Source organism: Tetrao urogallus (assembly GCF_951394365.1).
Source record: "Tetrao urogallus genome assembly, chromosome: 1".
NCBI classification, from domain to species: Eukaryota; Metazoa; Chordata; class Aves; order Galliformes; family Phasianidae; genus Tetrao; species Tetrao urogallus.
Genome location: NC_136813.1, coordinates 115,133,194 through 115,161,037, shown reverse-complemented (window position 1 = coordinate 115,161,037; position 27,844 = coordinate 115,133,194). Strand labels below are relative to the sequence as shown.

General features: G+C 36.6%; 1 protein-coding gene across 2 annotated transcripts in view; it reads right to left on the bottom strand.

Annotated features, from left to right (window-relative positions):
• STXBP5L (syntaxin binding protein 5L) overlaps positions 1 to 27,844 on the bottom strand; it is a gene marked incomplete at both ends in the record, with an annotated part of 176,517 nt that overhangs the window by 19,646 nt on the left and 129,027 nt on the right. Inside the window, 3 exons of one of the 2 annotated variants that reach the window (XM_079546881.1) lie at positions 1,160 to 1,330; positions 20,097 to 20,162; positions 26,504 to 26,575. In XM_079546881.1, the coding sequence (XP_079403007.1) occupies positions 1,160 to 1,330; positions 20,097 to 20,162; positions 26,504 to 26,575 (309 nt within the window). The remainder of the gene's footprint in view (positions 1 to 1,159; positions 1,331 to 20,096; positions 20,163 to 26,503; positions 26,576 to 27,844) is intronic. The other variant, XM_079546882.1, reaches the window with a different exon arrangement.

Sequence of the window (27,844 nt, the reverse complement as noted above, 5' to 3'; positions counted from 1 at the left end):
TCACCTGTATCTGTTTTGGTGGGACAGCCTCTGGCAATGGGAGATAATTTCTGCTACAGACCTAACGACACAGCTGGAAGAGGGTAACAGTCAGTGAACACAACTGTTTTCCAGAGGCCATCTGACCATGCTTTACTCTATGTCTTGTGGATCAATGTAGGTAAATGGTATCCTTATATCAAACTCAAGGAGATGCTAGAGGGCATCACGACAGTCTATGGGATATAGCAGCTCTGTTTCAGTCAAGAACATAATCTTGGAACTCTCTATATTAAATGAGAATGTTTTTTACTGGGTCTTGCACATGTAGATTCTGTTTTGTGATCCCCCACAGTTATAAGAAGGCAAAATAGAAAACTATTTTTCAACTTCTGTTGTCATAAAGAAAATGGAAAAAATTCTAGCAATTTGCAGCGAGCAACAAAGGTATTTGCAACAACTTGCTTTTAAAGATAGACACACTAAGTGATTTAATATCCCTTATTCTATCTCCTTTAATAATAATCAAAACTGGGGAGTCCTGGTTCCAGTTATAAAGAATGCCATTCTGTTTTACAGACACCAAAGTAAAATCAGCTTACTCTAAGTTTTAAGCACAATGCATTGCTGTAAGTGGTCCACTGAGTCTCTGCACTCAAGCAGTTCATGATTTGCAGACTGTTTTTTCAAATATTAAAGCCAGAATTTTGTTATATAAATGGATCAGATCATGGGCTATAATTTTGCAGTAAACAGTGGCTAGGAATTGTGTAATTGTATACAGTCTTTATTATCAATAAATAAATAAATATGTGCAAAGCCTGAACTCACTCAGTTTCAGAGTTGATAAGTAGCAGCAACGAGGGTTTGAAACTTCACAATAACTCTACGTAGGCTGCTGTGAACGACTGCTTTCTTATAGCAAAGCACTGGACCCATACAGGTGAGGGGACAACTATAAAGGCTCACTGAGGTTCAGCGTACCAAATCCCTAGGCAGCACAGAGCTCAAGAGCAGGCTGGTTAGTAACAACAGTAACACACAGGGGTTGTTCTAATTCTAAACAGTCAGATGAAGGCAGCAGTTCTGGGCAGTGACTTGGACAAGGATCATGCTGAATTTACTTTCACACCTGGTGAGAAATTCACAGATAGCCAGCACAACAGCAACTGCCACCCACCTTCTGTGGTGACTGGGAGGGAAATCTCCATGCAGGCTGCAGACTGCGCTTTTCTAAAGGGGGGCCTCCCGGGCCCTCGGCGGTTTGCTTTTGAGACGTCCGCGCTGGAAAGTCGTTTTCCTGAACTGCAGCTCTGGGATGTTGGGCTTGTACAGTGACCATTCACGTGATCTGGAAAGCGAACGCAAAACGTGCTAGGTAAAGCGTCAGGTCCCAAAATTCAGAATGGAGGAGAGATGTAAGTTCTGGTATTTGAGAATGAGTTAAATGAAATCTTTTGAGGATGATTATTTGTTTTATCAATCCAGAGCACAGATGTAAGAACAAGTCACTACATCTTTAAGGTATATTTTGAAATAAAGTGAGGGACATAGAACTGGTACACATTCTTATAGCTGCAGCTCCCACAGAGTTTTGACAACCTGTGAGCACACGCAGTTTATCAAGATATGGCTGGTAACACTATCCTCAATGTTGTGTCTCCTAATACATACCAAATAAATTTGAAAACTGTCTTTCCTTTTTGCTCTCATAAAGAACTGAAAGATAGACCTACACAAATTGCCCACCTGACTGGAAGCTGCCATGAAACAGGTATCTAACTGCCCCTATTTGTGATAATTATGGAATTAGCTGTAATAATGCTAAGTTATTCTTTATATCCCATGTAGATTTATCTTACTGCTCGAGGAATCTGACTGCTAAACAATGTGTTTATCTGCTACAGATCTAAAGATGTGATGCTGAGACCCTGGACACCTGCTGGAGGCCATGGTCAATCAGCACGTTGCCATCTGTTGGGGACAAGAAACAAAACATGGATGCTTGAAATGCTTCCCTACGTTCATCTGTTCTTCATCACTAACAACAGGTCTTTGAAACAGAGCAATCCACTAAGCAGGGCTCACATCACGGGGTAGAGCAGTTTGGATGGGATCAATGGACTTCAACATACTCATATGATACTTTTCTTCCGCTCATGTTGAGTAGAGCAAAATGAGGTGAAGAATTACTGAAAGCAATTTTCTCCTCAGTATATGAAAGGATACATACAAATTTGATTAAATATCAGGTCATGAACATAACAAATTCAGATGTATGCAAGCACACCTTACATTCAAAACAATGGAAGCTCAATAATACAGGTAAGGACAAGCTTGAAGTTTCTGCCTCCCTCTTAAATGTCAGATTATTTATATCTCAGAACCACTCTTTCAGATTCAGTATATTAGTATATTCAGTACATCATCATTCTCATCAGTTGTATTGCATTCAAGAAAAAGATGAATTTTAATACACCAAGATAAATTTATTTCTTTGTTCCCATGCCATGATAATTCACAATGAAAAGCTGTTTCAACGTTCAGACAATAAAGCAGATTCTATACTGAACATAGCATATGGTGTGCTATTACGTACAAGTTCTAACGTGCAAATCATGTCCTTTATATGTGAAAGCATTTTGGGCTTGATGAACAAAACAGGAAAGAATTGTTCAGAATTACATTTTGGAAAGTAATTTAGTATCTATTCTGAGACTGAGTATATATAATGAAAGGGCTCTGTAGGAGACACAACTTCCATGATTCCTATCATGTTTCTTAATACATAGCTATTAACCGAGCTAGCAGCACATATCAAATTGACGTGGATAATTCATTCAACTTTCAATTAGGGAATTTTCCAAAATATACTGGAGCTATTCATATATTTCAGTAGAAAGTCCTCTGAGACCAGGGCTTTGTTCAAGGGCACAGGCTGGCTGTTCAACCTCAGCAACAGATACATTCTCATCCAGCTGCTTCCTTTCTTCAAAATTCAGTTTGTGTGAAAGAGTTTCAGCATGATATCTAATTATCTCCAGGGGGATCCGAGGAAGCAGTGAGGAAAGCAACACAGCAAAAAAGAATCATATTCTATGGAAACATCAACAACATTCGTGAGTTCCTTTTCCTGAACGCTGTACAGAATAGGCACAATTCATTTGTTCCCCTATTCACTATGTCAAATTTTGAGAGAAATTCTGCTGTTTTTCTTGGTATGCTTGCTTGTGTCAATTTACCTTCACAAGCCAAAGTTAAACAAAAAAAGCAATAGGTTCTGGGCAAACAAAATCTTTTTGGTTGTCTTTCTGAATAAGAAAAGTCAGTTTCTGTACAGAGAACAGATCAGCCGCATGCTTCAAGTACTGAAGTTGGTGAAATGTTAGTGAATGCCACAACAATGAGCAGAAGAGGGAGGACAGTGATCAGAGGCACACTTTTTTGTATTTTAACAGTTTTGATTTCCTGATTATATATTATTTTTCATATGTACATAACAAGGAGCAATACAACTCTGCAAATCTTAGTAAAAGAACCAAGACATTGAATAAAGTAATATAGATCTGTTGAGAAGCTGAGGAGAATCAAGCTGATAAAGATCACTCAAAATTCTGTCTGTGCATTCTTATGATGGTAAAAACTTTATGAAATAAAGCATTTGTGAATAAAAGTTATATACTATTTGAGAAAAGATTCCTTACCATACAGTTGGGGAAAAAAAAAAAACAAAAAAACAAGCGAAATGAGAAGAAAAACAACAGAAATTTCCTATAGGGAACCTAGTAAGAGTGACTGTGAACTTGCCTTTGCCAAAATAACTGCAATGATTTCCTAGACCTTTGAGACCAGAACAACCTTTGCCAGACATCTTCCTATCACCCAAAAGAACAGAAAGAGGCTGCTTGTAAAGACCTGGCATTTTTCCAGCTTTGCTTGACGTGTAAGAAAAAAAAAAAAACATTGCAACTTTTTATTTGCTGACTTACGCTTCTGTCATCTGCTCACTCTGTCTTTTCTCCTATCAGACATATTGATACTGGGCACCAGTTAATGTTGGAGGTATTGAAATGCAGATTGAAAAAGCAGTAAAGGGATCACTCTGTGCTTTTAATGCGATAGTGCAACAACTCTTAAATCTCTCTTATTCTGGAGAAGGCATAGAATGGTTGCCTGTGAAGAAAGCAGTGCCCCCAAAGCTCTCTTCTTTCCTTCACCCTTTTCCACAACTGCATTTGCTATCTCTTCCAATCCCTTCGGGCAGCATTGCCATGTCCATACATGAACAGAGTTGAGATTTCACTGAACGTGAGCATATCTCATGAGATCAAAGGAATTTGGATTACACTATCTAGTGCTCCTGGATTCCAAGATTACATACTGGAGTTAGCAATGTGCTACATCTGGGCATTGTGCTTGAAGCAGTCTCTGTGCTGTGTAACAGCAATTCCACTCTTCCTTTTCTCCTGTTTGTGTTCAGTGAACTAAAAAGCCAGCACTCAGGAAAAACTGTTCTGTTCCTTCATTTAAACAAGTAAGGCTCATGCAAACCACTGAATTAATTACATATTATCCCACACAACAACGCATTAGTTACTGTGAACTTGAACTACTGAGAGATGCAATATGTAACATGACAGAGCAAACCTGCTGGACAGCCTCAGATTTAATCTGATTCTTCTGAAGAGTATTACACAAACCAGAAATGTATCATATATACAAGAATGTGTGAATTTTGGTTGTAACACATATATGTTAGGTTGTAACACACATACCCTACACAACCTGACTTGTCATACAACTAGTTTAAAGTACTTGAAGACCTTTGCAAAAAAGAAAAGGGACCAGCAAACTACCAAAGAATAGCTGAATAAAAAGAAACAAATCCATTTGTTAAAACCAAACGTACTAAAAATGTAAGAAAGAAGAAATGCATATTTGTACGTGTTGTCTTGAAAGTTGTGTTACACTGGACTTCACAAAAACAAAAAATGCTAAAAAAAAAAAAAAAAAAAAGATCATTGCTTCTCAGTTCTAACAAAGGGATGAATTCACACAGAAAAGCTATCTGAAAAACAGTCCTTACTAATGATTTGAGGGAGGTTCCAACTTCCTATGTTGAAAGGAAGAAATAAGAGAACAGGTAAGAGGAGCAGAGAGAGCTGCTTTAATAGAGAGCAGAAAGAACTTGAACAGTAAGAAAGTCCCAGAGCATGTCCTCATTGACTCAATCTATGCTCTTAAATGGGAGACAAATCCATTTCTTTCTACTTGGCAGTTTTGCGTTATCAACAAATGAGATATTAGGTAATGACTATGTGTGACTACCAGCTTTTATTGTTATACAGCAAAGAGATACACCCTTAGCACGTGAAAGAAGGGAAGGTGGAGCTCTGTCAGCCAGATGGGAGAGGAGTGGTGAGCCCTAGCAGATGTTGATATACATGTTCTGTCAACAGACATGCCTATTTGCCATTATGCCTTAATTTACATCAGTTGTTACATACTGTTATTACAGTATACTGCTTGTGTAAAACAATGGAATCCCTCTCATTGTAATGAACTCCTATCATGCACTTGGATCCCAGATTTCACTATTTTTTCAGAAAGCAGCAAGAAGATGATTTATCTTTCAGAGAATAACAGTTTCAGCCATTTCACAATATTTTACATGTGCCACTCACAGAGCTTCCTCCACAATGAATATTTTTGCCTGTGGTTATGAACAATGAAACCAGAATACAAAATGAACAATATCCAAATGAGGAACGCTGAGAATATATTACCATTTGGCATAACATCACCTACACATTAACTTACCTCAGTAACCAAACCCAGCAATTCCAACCTAAAAATCCTTGAAAACTGTGAAAATTTTGAACTACTTGGATATAACTCTATTCCTCAGATTCTTCTGCTGAATTTCTAGTGATCACAAAACATTACGCTACTGTCTCAAAGAGTGTATGGCACTCAGTGTAACTAAGCAATGACATAACAGAAATTGTTATGTTTTGTGCAACAACACAGGAAAACACAGACAGGAAAACTGATTTTATTCTGAAACAATCAAAAAACATTCATCCAGAGTTGCACAGAAGACAACATCGAAACATTCAAGTAGAGTGGATGAAACGTGTGACCACCCAGGATACCAACACCTGAGCATCCTCTACTAAGAGCACTGCACCTGCATTTTCAAGACAGAAAAATCCATTTTTAACTCAATTCTCTGTATCGGTTTCTGAAAATGAAATGTTTTCATTTCATTTCTGAAAATGAAATGTTTTCAAAGAAGTAGGGCTGGAAATACTTTTTTTCAACTTAAACATGATAGGAATAAACTGCAGGCCTTCTAAACAAAACTCCGCATTTCCATTTGAAATGAATACATACATTGTAAGAATTACCAAAAAAAAATTTGGTTGTAGCCTCTCCTAACCAGATTCTCCTGAATAGTTATGTCTTGTTGATTTTCATAGTCTTGTCTCCTCCAGATTTTCAAAAATCATCTTTCCTTTTAACTAGAGGTAGGAATGTTTGAAATAACTGAGTTAGCACCACTGTGCTTATTTGTAGTACTGCTTCAAAGCTGGCTTTCTTAACTAATTACTGAAACCACAGAAGACAGAGTATCAACAAACTCAGTTCTGCTTATCCATGCAAAGAAACATTACAGACCTCCTTCAGATACAATTTTTACCTCAAAATACCAAAATGTCTGCAAAGTTATTTAATCCTCAGAACTTTCTGTTGACTTCAGCCTTAACTTGCACACACAAAGTTCTATATATAATTGCACAACTAGCTCTGAAGAAAACTGAAGGAGATTGTGTTTCACTTTGCCACATTATTAACAAGTAATGCATCTGTTATTCATAATTATTTGTGAAAATTTTTCTCCAAAGTTTTAAAAGTTCATTATATATGTATATTTAAATCTGGAAGCATTTAAAGTCAGCACACAGCCACTTTCTGCAAACCACAAAGCACAAGCCAATTATGCTGTAATAGCTGACAGAGTTAACCTGCTGATTGGCTTATTTCTTTTTTTTTTTTTCCTTAAAGTTATATGAACAGGTAGACTGCTAATGTATCAGTCAACACAGGTTCTCTTTTAAAAGTGGTTGGCCATACACTTTCTCTTATTTAAATTAGGAAGAAACTGGTGCTGTCATACATTCAACCTTTTCTGTAAGAGTAGAAGCTGTTAGTCTGATTCATTATGTTTTTCATCTTAACGGGGATCAAACATGCAGCAAAAAAAGGGCAAACCACATTCTTGACTGTATCAGTGAGAGCACAGCCAGCAGCTCGAGGGATGTAGTCTTAGTCCTTCCCCTCTACCTGGCATTTGTCAGGCTGTTTCTCAAGTACTGTAAAAAGTTTTGATCTATCTCCCTACTACAAGAAATATATTGACATAAAGGAGTGATTTTAGCAGAGGTCCACCAAGCTGGTAAGGAACTTGGCACGCATGCTATAAGAGGAGAAGCTGAGAACTATATAGCTATATAGCTATACATATATGTTTTTTTCCCCAGTCTTAAGAGTAGATGACTCAAAGGAAATCTTAGAACTGTCTGCAACTACCTGATCTGAGCACACAGAGACGATGGAGCCAAACTCCTCTGAGACATGCACAGTCATAAGACACAATATGGAGCACAGGAAATTCTGGTCACGTATTAGGAAAATTTTTTTCCCCTGCATCAGTGGTCAAATGCTGGAAGAGCTTGCAGAACCTCTGTACTTGGAGGCATTCAAGACACCGTTAGACACAGCCCTGACCTAGCTTGTCTAAACAGACCTGCTTTGAGCAGGGTGATGGTGTAGACAACTTCTAGAAGTCCTTCACAAACATTCTTATGCATGATTCTAACTATAAGCAGAATTAAGATGATCTCTCAAATTAGCTAGTATTTTCAGACCAAAAAGCAAACAGAAATTACACTGCAATTCTGGAAAAAACATATGCCGGACAGTCTGTAAGTTCCTTTGCGTGTAAAAATACATATAATTCTCAGTGTATACTGCTAAGTAATTCAAACAAAGCACTGTTAAAGCTGGATGTCTATATCGCTTTTTCTAAAAACATCAGGTCAAGGAGGAAAGCAATTTTTATGATTCTGAACTTTCACAAATGTCTTTCAACACTGCAAACAAAATTACAGCTCCAGAGATATTACTAGAGAATGCTCCACTACAAATCAACCAGTTTATCCAGTGAGGCAGTAAGCAAAAACAAATTAAAAGCTACAAAGTTTTGCCACTGAATGCATGATGTTTGTCCTGCTGTCTGAAGCAGAATAAGAACTACTGACTAGAAAGCAGTGTCTACTAAACTCCAATAATGCCTGCAGTAAACTACCTTGAAAGGGTAAAGCAGGAAATACCGTAGCCCTACTACTCATCCCTAAAATAAAAATGAGGTCTTCATGCTATCTGGGTAGTGTTTCATAGAATGAGTAGCATCCAGAAAGCAACACTTTCAATGAGTTAAGTACAAAGACAACAAATGATGGATACTGTCATATTACAATCATTATATGCATAAATACTTGAGAAAAGAAAAATCTATCAGATTCCACAAGCCTGGTACACGCATAAAATAGAATACAGAATTAAAAACAAATCTCCCTTGTCTGACTCCTACAATTGTGTTTTATGAATTGAGCTTATATTAAAGCTTTTGAGTCTCTGCATCAGAAGCCATTTCTCAAATCCTTGAAAAATGTGAGCTTAGTTGGTACTTTGTCTAGTTTTTCACTTCAGTATAAAATGGGATACATTATCTTTGAGTTATGTTAAGAATTCATTTACTACTTATAAATGTCTGCAAAAAGCATAGGAAATTATATTGATCTTTTGAAGATCACAGCTTAAAAAGAAGAAAGAAAAACGGCTGCCTCTATTTGCATTTTCTTTTCTTCTTTGGCTAATAAAGTGTAGGTGATAGCACAAACAGTGAGACCATCTCCTACAGTGAGGCCACCTGTTATAGAAATTAAATAAAAATTGGCAGATACTGAGTTCCTACATTTTCAGTTGGTGTTTGTGTTTAACTCCCTGTGATCACCTGGAAATTTTAACGGCTTTTAAGGAAATGAGCAGAAATACTTCTTAAGAGGAAAAATATTATATGATGATCAAAGTGGCTGGTGAGGCAAAGTCAGAAAACTTTCACATAAAAGCAGTTGTATGTATTTGCCTCAGATTTCAGAACGCTCAAGGAGGAAAGGTTTAGATTGGATGTCGGGGGGAAGTTCTTTGCAGAGAGGGTGGTGAGGTGCTGGAACAGGCTGCCCAGAGAGGTTGTGGATGCTCTGTCCCCTGGAGGTGTTCAAGATCAGGTTGGAGGAGGCCCTGAGCAACCTGCCCTAGAATCAGAACTGGAGGTTGATAGCCCTACCTGTGGCGGGGGGGGTGGAACTTGATGATCCTTGGGGTCCCTTCCAACCCAAGTCATTCTATGATGCCGACTTTGATTCTGATTAACAAGACACCATCAGTCACAGGATCACACATTATTCCTTTAAATTCTTGCAAACAACTCCCTGAGCAATTGCCAGCAGTAGTAGCACCTCTGCACAAAACAGATTTAACCTTTTCTATTCTAATTCAACGCATACTGAAAGTAAGGACACTACAAAAGCCAGACCCCTAAGAAGGGAGCAGAACTGTAAGCTGCCACATGATAATGTATTTCCCAATTAACTGCAGTCAGTGCAGGGAGCAGGTGATGTATATCAGTACTCTACAAAAACCTGCAAGCCAGAGCAGATGGAATGGATGCACAACCCATCTTACCATTTGAAAGTGGTGACTTGAGTACCTGAAGTACAAGCATAGGCCAGACAGCCTTGTTATCCCCAGAACATTAAGATTATGGTGCAGACTCCAGCCAGCAGTGGATAAATAATCCTAAGAGCTCTACAAGCACAGCTAGGACATTTCGCTGAGAAATAAATGAAATGCAGACATTATTCATCACCTTTTCCAGGAACTCTAATTTAAATTTAGCTCCCTATGTGAAAATAAATAAATAAATGCATAAAGTTTTCCAGCCAGTCGTAAACTAAGCTATCACCAGCGCAGTTTTAATGACTACAATATTTTACAGCAATCTTCTGCCCTTCTAGGGTAGTAAAGAAGCAGAACAGAAATAAGCTTTTTTTTTTTTTTCTTTAAATCCTTCTTCAGCTGAGTAACTGCCAGTTTATGCATTGAATGCTGCTTCCACAGGCGTATAATCAAAGAACATTAGGATGTTACAATCACAAAATAAACAAGAGAGTTAGGCAAAGCAGACTATAATAACAAAAGAGAATAAATAGAAGGCTTACTCCCCATCCTGGGCTCACCCACAAAACTCCAGCAGAGCAGATCTCCAGAAGAGATCCTTCCCTACTGGTAGCCAGCTCTTCAATAGGTCTAGGAGGGGTAAAGCCTGGCTCCACCCCTTCTGGCAGTACAGGAGAATTGCCTTCACCTGTGCTCCTCTGGCTGCCTCACTGCTCACCTCAGGTGATCAATCAGAGGTTCAGGCTGTGACTCAGCAGATCCCATACACACAGGGTTAATTCTTAGCAATCTATTACCCAGTAACTGCAGTAGTAACAACAAACAGCAAACATAGCACTCAGGTGAAAACTTGGTAATACCTCTTGGCCTGTGAGAATATTTTTTTTCCCAACATCAGCAGAATGTTGAAATTGACCTTCTTACACTTATTTTCAATTTAAGTTGAACTTGTTCAACATTATTCAAAAATAATGAGTGCAGGTAATTAGAGGAATGGTAGAAACAGGACTATTTTGAAATCACAGATACAAACATTCACACTTTTGTCTTGGTTTCAGTTGGGATAGAGTTAAGTTTCTTTCTGGTAGCTGGCATGGTGCTGTGTATTAGATTTAGGATGAATATAACGTTTTAGTTGTTGGGCAGTACTTACACTAAGTCAAAGACTTTACAGCTTCTGGTATTGCCCTGCCACCAAAGGGAATGGGGTGCACAAGGAGATAGGAGAGGACACAATCAGTACATCTGACCCAAACTGACCACAGGGATGTCCTATACCATATGATGCCATGCTAAGCAATAGAGCTGTGAGGAGCTGAGCAGGGTTTTTTTCTATTTCTTTCTTTCTAATTTTTTTTTTTAATAAAAATGCCTTTGGTTTTTTAATATAATCTGGACAATGCTTATAATATTATCCAGTAGGATTGCAAGAAAACTGTAGGTAAGGTATTTTATTTCCTCTGACATGTGAAAGTTGTCTCAAGATATCGTACAGAAAAAAATATTAATATCGATTTCTATAATAAAAGCCACTTTTTTTAAAGGTCTGTAGCTGCCTGCATTATTCTTTTTGACCTTTTTGAAGTATTAGTTTTATAATTTTCCACTCCATTTTTTGAATGTTTTCCTACAACCCCAGTTGCTCAAATATCATTGTTAATGATGGAGCAAATTACTTCAACTAATTCAATCTGTACACTGTGATCTGCACAATCTGGACTGAATTTCCCAATGATTTTGCAGCCTTTATTTATTTAATCTTTGTCAGGAGCTATTAGTAATTTTCTATGTTCCTCAGTCATTTATAATGTTGAAGGCATATTTATTCCCCTGACTTTTGTCTTGAGGAACAGTGGTACACTGGTTTATACATGCACAAGATTCCCAGTGACAGAAATTAAGTTCAGTTGCATTATGCAAGAATATGACTCAACTTCAGTTTCTATCTCTAAAGAGACATTCAGGGTAACGAGGCATGGCTACACATTTATTTTTCAGTCATCTCACATGAGAAACTTCTCATGGGAGCAAAACTAGAAAGGACTCCTTGACACCAAGAATATGAAAAATAATTGTAAATATGTTTGCATGAATCATACATTCTACCACAAACGCCAGGAAGGATTTTCCTTATATGCATATTTAAGAGGGCATAAACTGCCCCAAATATTTTTTTAAGGTTATGCAAGATCTTAAATTTTCATTTCATGTTTCCTGGGGTGAAATTTCTGCTTTCACTTACAATGCATTTCCAGTGAAATATTAAAAAAGAACTGCGAAAAATATTATAACTAACAGTGCACTTAATTGTTGACTAAGGTAAGTCACGAGGAGAGGTCTGAGACACAAATGACTGGTTTCTGATTTACTTCTCCAAAGCTCAAAAACCATAAAACATGTATGTTCAACTGCCTTATTACTGTTGTGGTACAGAATCTGTACATCAAATGAAGAAAACGGACTAGCGCATGCAGTAGCTGTTATAGGCAGAGGTAAATGTGGCTGACAATCAGTTATAATGGTTCACGTGTCAAAATTTCAGGAGCCACTTTGTCAAAAAATACTACACACATGGTGTGCAACAATTAGCAAAACATATCTAGATGAAATAAATGAATATTAAACAACTGAAATGCTGAGAGCTGCCAACAGAACTGTATGGGTTAATAGGTGTTTTTTAGAAAGCCTTTTCAGACACAGCCTCCAAGGTTATTGTGTTATCTATGGATTGGTTGGTAAAATGCCTTGCCAATGAATGTAAGGAAGTTTAAAGCTGTTGGCTTTCGCCTACCGTACCAAGATCAGTCTTAAGATCTGTTGGCAGACTTAACTTTCTTGATCCTTTAACTGAAACAACAGAAAAAGGAGAAAGGCAGTTGTTAATAATTAACAAAGAAAAAGGAGCGAGGGAAAACAACACGCCACCTTCTGGTTAACATGCTGAACGTTTGTAGCATATATATTTTTAAATCAGCACACAAAAGCAGAATAATGGTTTAAATATTTTCATGTACACCATTCAGAAAAACAAATGTAACTAGACAAAAAAGTCCTGGCAAAACATTACGCCAGCTCTCAATAAATGAATGGTGCTATACATAGCTTTGGCTGTGTGCTGCAATATCTTACCTTGAGATGACAGGAATGATAAAAAAAAAAAAACAAACACAAATGAGACTGAAGCAGATATTGCAAATGCTGGTTATACAGCATATCACAAATATTTAAACATCTGGAAACCAATTTATTTAAGAGGGCGCAATGAAATTACGAGTTCTGATGAGATCATACTCAAGGTATCATTTGAAAAATAGAGGGCATATTGTAGTGGTAATGGAGACAAAACACAATATTTTATAGACTACAGAAAAGAAGACATTGAACAGAAACAAAATACAGCAGCTTCAGGATAAAATGTAATGTTATTCAGACATCAAAATATTGCACTGAGCTTGCTGAAGATTTAATTATCTGTTGTGTTTTGAATACAAAACTATTATTTTGCTTCTGTTCAAAAATGTTTTCATTTCCTTAGACACGAGCACATCTTAAAACAATGAACACCAGAGAACTGAAATGAAGCATGTCTTGTAGCAGTCAAAAAGTATTAAATTTGTTTAAAAAATGCCTTAAGAAATCTTTTATTATTTACTCAGAAGACTTCATTTCCAATATTTTCTTTTATTCTTTTATTTTGACTTCATGCAGTTTTTTTCACATTGTTTTCTGGCTTTTGCCTCTCATACAGTCTGTCATTGGTAGAGAACAACGAAGTATTTGTTAGCTAATTATTCTCCTTCTAAAAAAAAAGTCCTACATAGTTAAGTGTGATAGTGATAGGAACACTGGGACATATGAATGTAAGGAACAAGTCCTTTATAATTTCTATTTAATAAGCTTTTAGGTCAGAAGGATGCCCAGAACAACTGTTTACCATTTCAAGTCAAAGAGCCCCTGAAAGAATCTTACAATGTCATACACTACAGAACCTGCAATTTGGCAGATGAAAATATCATATCTCACCTATGATTTTTTTGTTTGTCTCCCGTAAAAGAGTTGAGGAGCCTTTCTGACTCCTGAGCAACCTTTTGATATCAACAGAAGCAGCACAACCCTTATGTCAATCCATTTCTGGGTATCACTAACTGGATGCTTTAAAGCAAAGTGAGGAGATCTCTTCAGATCAATCCAACATAAAAATATACATTCCTAATATCACATTGGTGAAAATTCTCTAATTTTGATACCAAGTGTTTGGATTGTGTATCCATTTTAGGCACTAACACAAAAGCCAACCAAATTTTCAGAAAGAGACTTTTAAAAGCATTCCATTCATCTGGAGAGCTGTCATATACTTTCACACTGAGAACAGAGGTTACTTCTTCACAAAACCAGTGCCTTGCTATACAGGAAAAAAACGCACTTGCAATATAATCACCTTTTGTTTTCAGGAAGTGACAACATCTTGCCCAAGCAGCCTCTCCAAAAAGGATTTCTAATTCCTAAGGAAGGTTGTAGGGACCACACTCTAAATTGGGATATTTTGGAACTATAAAACCTAACTATATTTAACATTAAGGGAACCTCATTAGTGCTGTCATCAAGAGAGCTTTGGGCTTAATAAACAGGTGGCTTAAGCTCTTTTACTTCAGTATTACAGCTATGCCTGTATAACAGGATTCTTTTTTTACAAACTGTCTTTTTTTCAAGACTTTTTTTCAGACTTTTTTCAAAGCTATTTTCAAACTGTGTCATGTATGTATGAGCTGGGAGATTGCAGAAATAGCTCCCAATTATCTGTGTGCAGGCTTATGCAGGAGGCACAAAGAAAGTAAACCTTTTGATTCCCCTGGACTCAATTTGTGAGCTCCTGCAGCTGCTCCCAGACAAAACAGACATACTAGACTGGATGCTGCAAACTAACAGGCACAGGACGCTGAAAGAACTGTAGCTGGGAAAGGAAGGGAACAAAAATCTGATGGCTATGAGCACAAGGATAGTATAGGCATCCTGATCTTGAAAATATGGGTAAAAGAGATGCATGGGTGTGGGATTCTTTTGTAGAAGGGAACATGGTAAGAAGGTTAAAGTAGAAAGGAGACACACAGCATTAGGAAATGAAGGAATCATAGAATCATAGAATGGCCTGTGTTGAAAAGGACCACAATGCTCATCTAGTTTCAACCCCCCTGCTATGTGCAGGGTCACCAACCACCAGCCCAGGCTGCCCAGAGCCACATCCAGCCTGGCCTTGAATGCCTCCAGGGATGGGGCATCCACAGCCTCCTTGGGCAACCTGTTCCAGTGTGTCACCACCCTCTGAGTGAAAATATTCCTTCTAATATCTAACTGCTAATCCCTGACATACACATCCTTTCTTGAGATCTTAAGCAAGCATTTATCCATCTGATCAAAAACACTGGAAAAGAGTGATAAAATGTGTCCTATGCTCAGTCTAGGATCTCGTTAACAACTTCTAACTAATAAACATCCTTTTTAATGTAATGTAAATAAGTAGAAATGGTTACGTTGGCACATAATTATATTGATAATTGATAATCATGTTAAAAAAAAAATTACGCTGTTTTCACACACACAATGTTTTTGAAACGTATGTATTATTGTGGAAAACAAGCAAGCAAGCAATTTTCAAATGGAATCAAATCTCTTCAGCTACCCTGTCATTACACAAAAGTTGAGAAGGAATGATTATTAAAAACTTCAAAGTGTTATTCTTGAAACTAAGCTATATAGAAAGCACTTCCTGCAGGAAAACAGGTTGGCATGGTGTGGGCCTCATCTGTTCATGTCATCAGTACAATAAATCAAGACAATAGCACCTGGAAGTCATAAGAACCATTAATCTTGCCTTAAGAACCTGTTCCAAAGCTAAGAGAAATCAACTGTGGAAGTCTTAATACAGCCTTCTCTAAGCGCTACAGTCTTAAACATATGTAGCTTGCTACAAAAGTAATGCTTCCTATTTATTTATATGGAAACTCCCATGTATACAAAGAGCACAATAACAGTATTTGACAGAGCACATTCCCAGCTATAAAATACTCTTCTTGGACATAGTTACCACCATTAACTATGCTTTTTCACCTGCAATGAGCATGTTGCTACTACTGAAACACACAACCCACAGCTCCACTTGTGTTGACATTCACTGTTAGGTCTCCATAAATGTTTGGCAAGAGTCAGTGAATGCCAATGGGTGCCATTTTTTCAGCATGGAAGAATTTAATTACACACCTTTGCTTCATACACACTCCCATGACAGATGCCATTTTATCAGACTGCCCCTCTGCTGCCATGTATCACACAGCAACAACATGTAATAGAATATTGGCAGGGAGGTTCAACCTCTACTGCCATGCCACCAACATCTGCCTCTGGTGTTGAGGGCCAACATAAGAAAACAGGAGATATTACTTTCAGAACAGCCTTCTGGATATGAGCCACCAATATGCAGGTGATTTCTTAAGAATAAACACAAATATATTTTTGTTTCAAAACTCACATTTCAGAAGTTGCTCTCCCAGACATGGACCAACTACATTCTTTCTTTCTAATCTTTGAGAGAAGTCTATATTGTGTAAAGTGAAATGGGCAATTATGTGAAACGGCCTCTCAAAGATGTATTTCCTTGTGCTCACCTCACTGTGTTCTCAGCTACGTGCTGAAATACAAAATGGCTAAAAGAAACAAGGAACAGTAAAACTGTATTTCTAAAAGCCCCTGAATAAGTCTTCTTTATTTGATGATAATAATAAAGTTTAAGTTTATTCTGGTGGGTACTGTTTTGCAATACACCATATAGTAATTAACTCCAACACTGGATAATCACTAACACTGTAAGGGCTTATGAGGCCTCAGAGAGTTTTTAAAAATTGTATTTTGGAAAGACTGAACCCTCTGAATCCATCATGGAATTAAGGAAGTACAAAGCCCTAGCTTTTGAGCTGAAAATCACAAACGACCATCAAAATGCTTGACATTCTACATCGAAAGAATATGGTATGCATGAGTAAGAACAAGGTATTCTGATGGTCCTGAAAAAGTTCACTTCCACTTTCCTTGATATGATCTGAGACTTTCTTAAAGCCAATCAAATACCATTGTATGACATGTTGTATTGCATGATCATGCCCATGAAATACTTGTTAAAGACAAGTTTTTTACTAATGTTTCTCATTTTGCTATTTTCAGAAGCGTTCACCTATACATATACTGTTATATTTGCTATGCAATTTACTTACAATGTAAACGGCCACCTCTCAGACATTCACAAACAAGTAGAGTTTTACAAATGGATCTATTAACTCCTTGTCTTCCTGTACAGTATTGGAACTGCATTATTATATTATTTAAATGGTAATTAAATTAGAAGAAGTTAACAGTGTTTAAGAAAGATCATTCTTTTCCTCTGTCTATCATGCTTAATATGAAAGCCTGATTATTTCCTCACTTGCTACTATCCCTGTGTGGCACTGCAATCAATTTCATGTTCTAGACTGAAAAGTGTAATTTTTTCACTTTTCAATGCAAAGCCATGCTTTCCCAAATTGTACAGGTCAAATACTTGAAAAGACAGCTTTATTGATCAAGTTTAAAGTATTGCTTAATGGAAGAAGTTTGATTTGTTCTGAACTAGAAAACAGCCCTGCAAATACAGTAAGGATTAATTTTCAGCATTATGTCATTTGCTCAGTACTCTAACACTCACATCAGCAACAGAACACAAATGCCTAATTTTGACTTGGCAAAATAAACAAAACTGAATTACTGAGTTGACACTGGGTCTTATTGTAGAACCTCAGCTAGAGGTTAAAATATCAACAAGCAGTAGGATGTTAGAGGCAACATAGGTTTTTCAGGAAAACAAAGAAGGTCAGAAAGTCCAGGTAGACTAAGCAATGTTCAGGATCAGATCAAGAGATGAGCAGATTAAGTTCTTGAAAAAGCCTTCATTGACACTGTTCTAGGGGCCTAGCTGGAACTGAAACCAGACCAAGTTACTAACAGCTTTCTTGGAAGTAAAATTGTTTGTATCTACACCAGCAATTAGAATGCTAGAGTGATCCTTCCTGAAGATTGCTTTGTGCTTGAGTCAGTGCAGTGTAGCTTCCTGTATCATTCCTGTTGTGATGAAGCCAAGGATCAAGTTGCTCCCCTCTATGCCAGCAAGAGTATGGTGTTTGTCATGCAGACTTTTAGCCCTCAACTGTATGTAATCTGCGTATGTATACATACTCAAGTCAGCAGCAAGCATGAACTGCACTGACAGTGAAGATCTGACACTGATATGGCCTGCTAACTGTAGAGAATTACAATAAATCAGTCGCATCAGCTGGTGATGTAGATACACCCAGTGTGAATCTCACTGGGCAGCAACTTGAACCATAAGACTTACTTCCAACTTCTCTTTCTGTTTATGCTAAATTTCTGAAGGATTAAGTGTTAAGTCTATCCTTAATAGAGATACACGGTGGCTGGTTTTACAAAGATATCATGGGATTCTAAGAGTATAGCACAATTTAATTACAGAGTTTGCATACCATGAACTTTAAAGATATCAAAGGCAAGACTGGAAGCAAAAGAAGCCTGTCAAGTGAATCCATTATTACACGTATCAACCAGTTTTATCATATGATGGGAGAAATACTAGTCAGTGCAAAACAAATGTGGTTGTGAGGATGTGTTCAGAAGCATAAGGTAGTACTACTTCGAGATGCTTGGTGGTCACAATTTTGAGGTTGGTTTCTACAAGATCCACGCTTGATGTACACTTAAAAAATAATATCAGTCACAGTAAAAATAATTTTTATTTTTAAGCAGCAGTTAATTTTGCAAAGTTTTAAGTATTCAAATATAGCTTGAAGAACACAAAAAGCTAAAACCAGAAATAATCTTAAGTTAGACATTATTCCTTGCTGCATGTCCTCCAGAGCTGAAAAGCAGAATTAACTGCAGAGCAAATCAATAAAATTTTGTATAAATTTGGTATTTTTGATCAATCATGGAAGGAAAAATCAATTGATTTTCTGCAGAAAACATAAGACGCTATGGACTTCATTCATTATAAAACTAATCACATGCACATATGTTTACCGCATCAGTGATCTCTTAATTTTCAGTAAAAAGGAGAATTTGTACCCTGCTTCCAGAGAGAAGTCTGAAAGGATGGATCCCAGTGGTCCAGAAAATAAATGGTCTAATTTTACTGAGTCATCATTTAAAAAAAAGAGGTCCTTATAACAAGTTTCTGAGGCAACCTCAAGAGTCAGCCTCTACGGCTTTATCAATACTGTTTTACCACTAAGATATCCCATGTCTATAGTGATTGGGTTGCAACAACAAAAGGAAATGTACCTTTATTACAAAACAACTGTTTTTATTTTAGTTCTTCACGTGTCATGTGAACATTTTTTTTGCTTCAGATTTTTGTAGATTACTAAATACTATGCTACATTAGAGGTGACTGTGTCCCATTAGAATAAAATATGTGAATAAAGGATTTGAATGACACATTTCTGAGAAATGTTTACCGTAACTAAGGAAAAAAAAAGTATCTACCAATATTTACCAACTTAGAAGGTAAAGAACTGTGATATGCACACCATAAACAAAATTAATGCATCAAAGCTACACATGCTTATTTTCTATCACACTTAAAAGTCAACTATTAGAAAACAATTCTAAGCAACCAAGTTTAAGACTCTGAATTCACATTAAAAGAGATCAGTGCAGACCAGTCTCTAGGAATATGAATGTGCTGAACTCCACATTCTGCAGGACTACAGGCAAGATTAGAAACATTTGTAAACTTTTAAATGGCCAGGGTTCCAGGGCAGGGTCCAACTGATAAACTAATATTTTTTGTTTAAGATTATGTTTCCACTGTAAATTACAACACTGAGGCACTGAAGGGTTCTTAATTTTCTATATGCACGTATGTGTTCTGACACACAGTCATAGGGACTCCCTATTATAATACAAAGCCTTTTACAAAAACAGAGACAATCCTCTGACAAAAGTGCTGAGTTCTTGTGAGATGTAAGATATGCCTGAACTGCATCAGCTCCAGTGTTTACATACTCTTCACTTCAAGATGCCCCACGTATTAATAACTTTTCTTTAAATGAACAGATTTTGAATTTCATTGCACTATATAACAAGCACTTCTCCAGTTAATTCTTCTCTTTGGATCTGTGATTATACACTTCACTTCTTAGGGATTAATGGAATACAGTGATGCACGACATGAATGGCTTATACAGACTGCAGGAAGAGAAGCCAATCACCTTTACCTGAAGTGGGAGACTTGCAACGCTCTAGCTCCAGGGAAACTGGACTGTCACTGAGTTCAGTCAGGCCTGAAAAAATGGAGTTAAAAAGTTAAGTTACAATCTAACAGGGCATGCTTCAGCTTTCTTGGTCGATGATATTCTGCACTTCAAAGCCATAGTGGAGAAAGGAGCAGTGTGAAAAGTGAGGGAAATACCTATTTCAGAATAACCGTAGTTATCAGGCTGTCCCTACAGAAATTTAGGTCTACTTCAAAAATCACACCTCTTGTTAACTCAGATTTGTTTTCCAAGTGCCTCAGAGTAGACAGAGTCTCTGTACTTTATGTAGTTTAAAATTCAAATCTTTGTGATTTGTATAAAGATCAGTCTTCCCTGAGCAAGAGATGTGGAATCAGCTCTATACTTTCATGTGCTGCACAACGCACAGCAGAAACCATAAAATGGGGTGAGGAGGGCATGAAGAGGAATTAAAAAAAAAGAGTGAATACTTGTGCAAGAAGAAAGTGAATAAAAGAATATAATCACTACAACACTAGAATCTTAGAAGCATTCACAGAAGACTGCTCATTTTAAAGAGCACAGAGGTGATGGTATTATCTGAATATAACAGGGAGTTTTTCGGACAAGACACCTTTCACATCATTTAGAAAAATTTGTGAGGAACTCATCTGCAGCAGTCTACCATGGAGCAGAGCAGCAAGTAGTATAATCCTAGCTTAAACTGCTTAAGCATGAGCTTGTGTTTGTGATCAAACTAAAACCCATCTTAAGCACAGATTGGGCATGTCTGAGCTCATGCTATAATCTACCATGGGCTGACGGTTGAGTGTTTTTGTGAGGTATATATACATACAATGAAATACTAACACTGATTCTTTTCCAAATGCAGTACTGGAGTTTCCTAAAATTTGACACTATGGATATGGATTAATGAAATCATTCTAAGTTCTGTACAGTTACTCTTGGCTAAGTTATAATCATAGAACAGCTTGAGTTGGAAGGGACCTCAAGGATCATTAACTTCCAATCCCCAGTGCCAAATCCCAGGTAAGATTTTGCTTCTGAATAGAAAATATTTATTTGGAAGTTTACATAATCAGTATTACAGCTCAAGGTACACTGGTGCCACTGACTTATGTAGGAAAAGCACCAAATCACACCACTGTTCTGAAAGAAAAAAAACAACCACCTTGAGAAGACCACAATCTCTACATGTTTGGCAAAAGTTTAAAATGCATTTCATATTACAACACTTTTGGAACGGTGAACATGCACTTTTCTACGTCTTACTTTCCACTTTCTACTTTTCTATCTCTTATTTTTAGTGTAGGAATTCATATGTCCTCCAAAAGCACATTGTCTTAGTCTTGAACACTTCGATTTGCTTAAGTACTGTCACTTGCAAATTTTCCCCTGGCGTCCATCACCCTTGCTTAGAAACACTGAGTTCTACTTATCATCCATCTATATATCCAAAGTTTCTTTTAACCTTATTGAATTAACAATAGAGTCATAAAGTCATAGAATCATATGAGTTAGGAGGAACCTTTAAAGGTCATCTAGTCCAACTCTCCTGCTATGAACAGCAACATTCTGCTAGTTCAGGTTATTCAAAATCACCGGATCAGAAACACTGATAGTACAAATAAGTGCAGTTCCAATAATGTGATATAGTTGGGATTCTTTAACTTTTTATACTTTTTGGTCCCTAACTTATAAATGGGAAGGAAGGATGAAAAAACTGAGAACTAATTTTTCATCTCCCAACTAATGCTTCATGACAAAGTAGTAAAAGCTCTGAATCCATCTCTTTGCCTTCCTTTTCATCAAACTGCCTTCCTGCTCTGGGAAACAATCCATTTTCTCCTCCCAACCACTTTCTACTTGCTATTTTGCCTAGGCATGGAAGAAAATCTTGTGACTCTGTAATCTCTAAACTCATGTAAGCTGAGAGAGGATGAAGATGTTACATGACATTGCATAATCTGCAATCATTCACTGAAAGGAATAAACACGTCTGAATTTTTATTGATCTTCGATTCCATTGAAGACTGGAGATTCTCTTGAGATAAGAAAGGAAGCTCTCAAGCTCTCCTTTGTACTAGGGCTTATTTTCTAATTCCCTTTTTAAGGAAACCATTTTAATAATATCTCATATGTATTTCCATGCAGTTTGGTTTCGCTCAAATCCTTGAGAGGCTACAACTGATATCATATTAGGAAACAATTTCAATTCTTGCTTTTAAGTTCTGTAGGACCAACCTCTGTCCCAAGATATTTTTGCTGAAATTAGCAAAATTTTGAGACCAACTACTGTAAGAAGAACATGGCAGCAAACTAAGTGCAAATAACTGAGTTTGGGAATTGAAACAGACACCTGTCAGAAGATGTATCCATTGACATTATTTTGCTTTGAAAAAGTTATAAACATAAAAATTACACAATATGTAAGTATACTTTCTGAGGCATAAGGCAATTTTAAAGACAGCTCATGGATCCTTTTCAATCACTTTTACTGTGATTCCCATTTTTTCTTTGTTAAATAAACAAAAAAATTATTAAAGGATCAAAAATGTAATGTCTAGTACAGAATAGTAACATTTATGAAATAATACTAATTTAAAATAATTTTAAAATTTGAATCTCTGAGTACATGATTCAGACTTTCAAGTTTTTAAAGGCATCCAAGCCATCACATTTTTTGTTATAATTTAATAAACTATAAACAAATTCTCATAAATATTCACAAGCCAATAAGTAAACTCAGTATCATATTAATTCATAAGTCTCTACACTGAATTACCATGCTATTTCTTTTACATTTAAACATGATGCATTCTTTGGAAATGGCAGCTTGTTCAGAACATAGACGTTAACTCAACGTAGATTAGCTTCTACTGTGTTGACAGGTGTCATTTAAAGTGTTAATTACTGATAAGTAATGACTCCTAACACAGTGTTCTGTTCTTCCTTTAGCAACAAAGTTACTTCTGCTCTCATCCTCTCAAAGGACAGGCCTGAAGGAGGAAGAGGTATATCTCAGTGAAAACTATGAATTCTGAAAACTGTTTTCCAATGGATAAACATAATTTTAACCTGTTGCCTCTTTGGATGCTTCATAAAGACTATTTTCTTGTTTTACTGACAGATGGTATGAATTTCTATTGATGGTATGAATTTCAATTAGAAGATCAAACTGGTTTTGTAAGTTTGTAGCTTTATGTTCAGCTGCAAGTACAATCACTCAAGATGGAGGAAATGTATTTGTTTTAATATTGAAATATATGCTATCTACTCCTAGGCAATAACACGTACAATTTAATTTTGACTGGTTAAGGGAAAAAAAGCCAACACTCTTCCCCCTTAGTTCAGCACTACTTCAGAGAAAATTTATTTTGTCTTGGCATATAGTCTTGCTACAAATGAAGATGGCTGCCAGCAGATGTAAAAAAAAATGACCTTGTCATTGTTGATCATCTCTTTCCTTTGGCAAATCTCTTATATTCAGGACATTGCTTCTTCCCCCTGCTTGATGTTTTTTTTGCCACTCCTTCAGTTGCAAGGCATCTCAGACTGAAACATCAACCTTTCCTTTATCTCGCTGTCCAGGATGATCTTGTGTTACCCTAATGATATATATATATCTCTTGATATATACAGATATAGATATATATAGATATATATCTAATGATATATACATCTCTTCTATGTTTACTTCCACCCAAGTTCAAGTAGTATTCCTGTCTTTCTAAACCTTACTCACTAGTGTCCAGAACTCAATATTGCCAGTATAATCTTTTTTTTGGAATATTCTTGGAATATCAAGCTAACTCTGTATACAAAGACTGGGTGCAAAATCAGTTTCTTGCAGAAAATTACCTTCAAAATGACTAACAAAAGTATATTGCTTATTGTCCTTGTTTCAGCTGGGACAGAGTAGATTTTCTTCATAGTGTCTGGTGTAGTGCTGTTTCGGCTTTGGGAAAGAACAAGGTTGATAACACACTGATATTTCAATTGTTGCTAAGCAGCACTGTACAGAGCCAAGGAGTTTCAGTTTGTCAGCTTCTGATACTGCCCTGCCAGCAAGAGGACCGGGGGCACAAGGAGCTGGGGAGGGAACAGAACCAGGAGAGCTCACCTAACCTGGCCAAAGAGATATTCCATACCATATGACTTCATGTGAAGATAAACTATAAAACTCAGGGGATCTGGCTAGAGGGGCAGCAGCTCCTTGGGGACTGGCTGGGCATCGGTTAGGAGGTGGCAAGCAACTGTTTCACACATCATTTGTTTTGTATACGTATATTATCATTACTGCTATTTCTCTCTTCCATCTTACTAAATATTCTTTATCTCAACCTATGAGTTCTGTTTTTTCTCCCCTGATTCTTCTTTCCATTCCATTGGGAGGGGGTCATGAGAGCAAATGACTGTAGGGTGTTTATCTGCTTACTGGGTTAAACCACAACACAATCTTTTTTTTGGCTTCAGTGAATACTAGTCTGATTCTCTCAAACTGACCTTCATGAAATTACCTTCCTAGCTCATTATTTTAATTGAATCAACTCCTGATATGCCTTCCCATTAACTCCAATTTTCATTCATATAATCCTCAATACTGTAGACCTACTGCTTACAATATCACAACTATTCCTGTTTTCACCTTGATAATATCAGTTTTGAGCACAGTTTCAACAATGCTTTTCTTTTCCTATCACTGCCCCTTACAAGAATAAGCCTGTGATCATAATCCTAAATCCATCCTCAATAACATTCTTAAAACTCCTCTCTCTCATAAGAGTAGCAAAACTCAACTTGAGAATTACATAGCAATCGGAGATATTCTTAACTACTGCTCATTAGCTAAGATACTTTGTACTCCATAACACATTTTTGCCTTGTTCTTAGTCTTAATGGTCTGAAAGATGCACCAGACAATCAGTACATATTCCTGTGTAAGTATCAAATGACAAAGGCAAAAACAAAACACTTTTTGAGGAAAGAGAGTTAATAATGCTTATGAACTACAGTCAAAATTGTAGACTCTGGCTATGCAGTATATAGAAGCCTTTTAGGGTTGAATGTAGAAACAAGATCAGAAATATTAAGCTCTTAAAACCTGTGAGCTGTGTTTGCTGTTGTGGATGAACATGTTGGACTCATTGGTCCTTTTCTGTCTTAGACTTCATTCATATTTTTGTATGGCTTTTTTGCTGTTGTTGTTGTTTGGTGGAAATTCATAAACCTCTGACTGCAGTTTGTCCCCTGAGTTCTAATTTAAAGACTTGTAGTTAGAAAGACCTGACCAACAAAATATAAAACATTATACACCAGTCCTATTTTGGTCTGCTAGATTTCTAACTGGCCTGGTCTTCTAACTAAATAGACTACTTTTTATGAAGTACTATGACACTAAATCACAGAAATTAATTGCTAAATTAACTAGATAGATGACATGTCATTTTCTTCTGTGAGCATACAAATGTACTTCAACAACCATACAACCACAACCACAACTATGTATTTATATGAAATACTAAAACAATGTCACCCCTTTCTTTATCTTGCCTGCACTGAATATTCAATGTAAAATCACCTGTCCAGTTGTTCTGCAAAAAAACACTTTAAAAAGAAATGAATAAGAGGCATCCTGGAGACCTAATTACATATAAGCACTAAGTCAATTAAGATACATACAGATTGTTGGTTGAACAGTCATTTCTGCAAAATTAATTATAGCTTGTTCATCACATTGTGCAGTGATGAATGCTAATATTTAAATTACATATCGCTATCGTCAAAAATTTTGAAATATAAAAACATTAATTTTCATAACTCTTTGATGTACGTATTTTTATACCCACTTTACATTCCCCATTAAAGATCAGAGCCACGGGATGGTTCCCCAAAGCCAAATATTCAAGTACCAAACCAAGATTAACATTTAAAATTTCGTAGCATGCAACCCAATTGGCAGATTTTTAAACAGCATTGCTCTTCTGAGAATAGGGAAGAATTAATTAATAAGTATAACCAGGCAGCGCCATTGAAAAACAAGAAATGCTTCATATAAGTAGGTGCACACTGAAATGAAAACGAAACCAAAGAAAATACTCTCATCAAGATCACAACATTATTGAAAACTCATTTCTAAGGCCAAATTTGTCCCATATAAGTCAATGATGCTTTCTCATTGATTGTTTTGGAAGAGGAAAACAGATCTGAAATATCTGCATAACAAAGAAAACTGTCAAAATGAAGCATGGTTGACATTACAAAGTGTAATAAACTGCATGCATGCTGAATGTGTTTAGGAAACACATTACAAAGCACAAACACATGGGTTTAAGTCAGGCATAGTCTCATCATGATAACGCTATTTGCCTAACCTTTATAGAACTTACTCTGATAGGAAGTACGGATCCGTTTCGTTAAATCTGGATAAAAGTTAGACAGGCCACGCATGCAAAAGTTGTCTTTGGAACATGCCAGTACACCAGCATCAGCAGCAGGCAGAGGAAAGAGAGAAAAAACAGTCTAAAGTGAAAGGAAGTGATATCCATAACCAGCATCTAGAACAGCCAAGGTGAAGAAATTTCAGCAGATGCTTACCTTCCAATTGGGAGATATAACAATAAAAATAACCAAAAAAGTAAAAGATGTAGGATGGATGGTGAGAAAGCAGCTGAGGATCATTTTTCGGATGCATAGTTTCTATGACCAATCTAGAAGAGCATATTCTTTCTTGGCAGTCACCCAGTACATACCAGCAGACTCCGTTCTAGCAGCACAACTGGAATACTGCCTTAAAGGAGTAGCCAAAATTGTCCCTGACACATAGAAATCCTGCATGGTGCAATGCTGATAATAGCTGTTTCTACAACAGTTATCCTGTAATTTCTGTACACAGCTCAGCATCATGTTGCCTATGTTTGGCTGTTCAAATCACACTGGGAGATGAAGATAGCTTAAAGCTGCTTGTCTCCTCTTTCCTCAACTGTTCCAAATTTACATCCTTAACACTTGGCACGATGAGAACTAAGCTTGCAATGATTAAATGCCTAGAAAGTGAGATAAGTGGTCTTTCAGGGATGGAAGTAGGGCTGAAGACTTACTTTTTATTTTCCAAATATTTCTTTCTACTAAAAGTACAATCATACTGAAAATGCAAAAAAAGTTTATATGGACTCCGTGGAGAAATAGGATTTGATGATTTATTGTAGGATCTGCTGATGAAAATGCTAATGTCATAAAACCACTGTAATATCCTGCTTTTATAATTTTATATGTATATTTAAAACATTCAACGTTTCCAAACAGACTTTAAAATCTAATTCTGAAATTTTGCAGCTACATAAATTATATTTCATAACTCTCTCTGACAAGTACGTGGCATATTATGGCATATGCAGAGCTAAAAGGTTTTGGTTTTTCCCCTTATACAAGTTAATTTTTTAGATAATCAAACATGTCTGGCAAAATTTAACTGCAGTGATGAACTGATGTTTCTAACATTTAATATATAATAATAGCTGTGAATTACAAATGTGATCCTCTTGGCATCAAATTTAAGATTTGTTACAAGTGCATTTAGTAAATTTATATTAGGAGCTAACAAAGTGGCTGACTGGAGTTAGTTTTGCTATCTAAATAGCGTGTACCCAGCTATTATGTTATTTGCCAATCACAACTACCTATTCAATTAACAATGAATAACACTTAGCAGAAAGTACAACTAAGTTTAA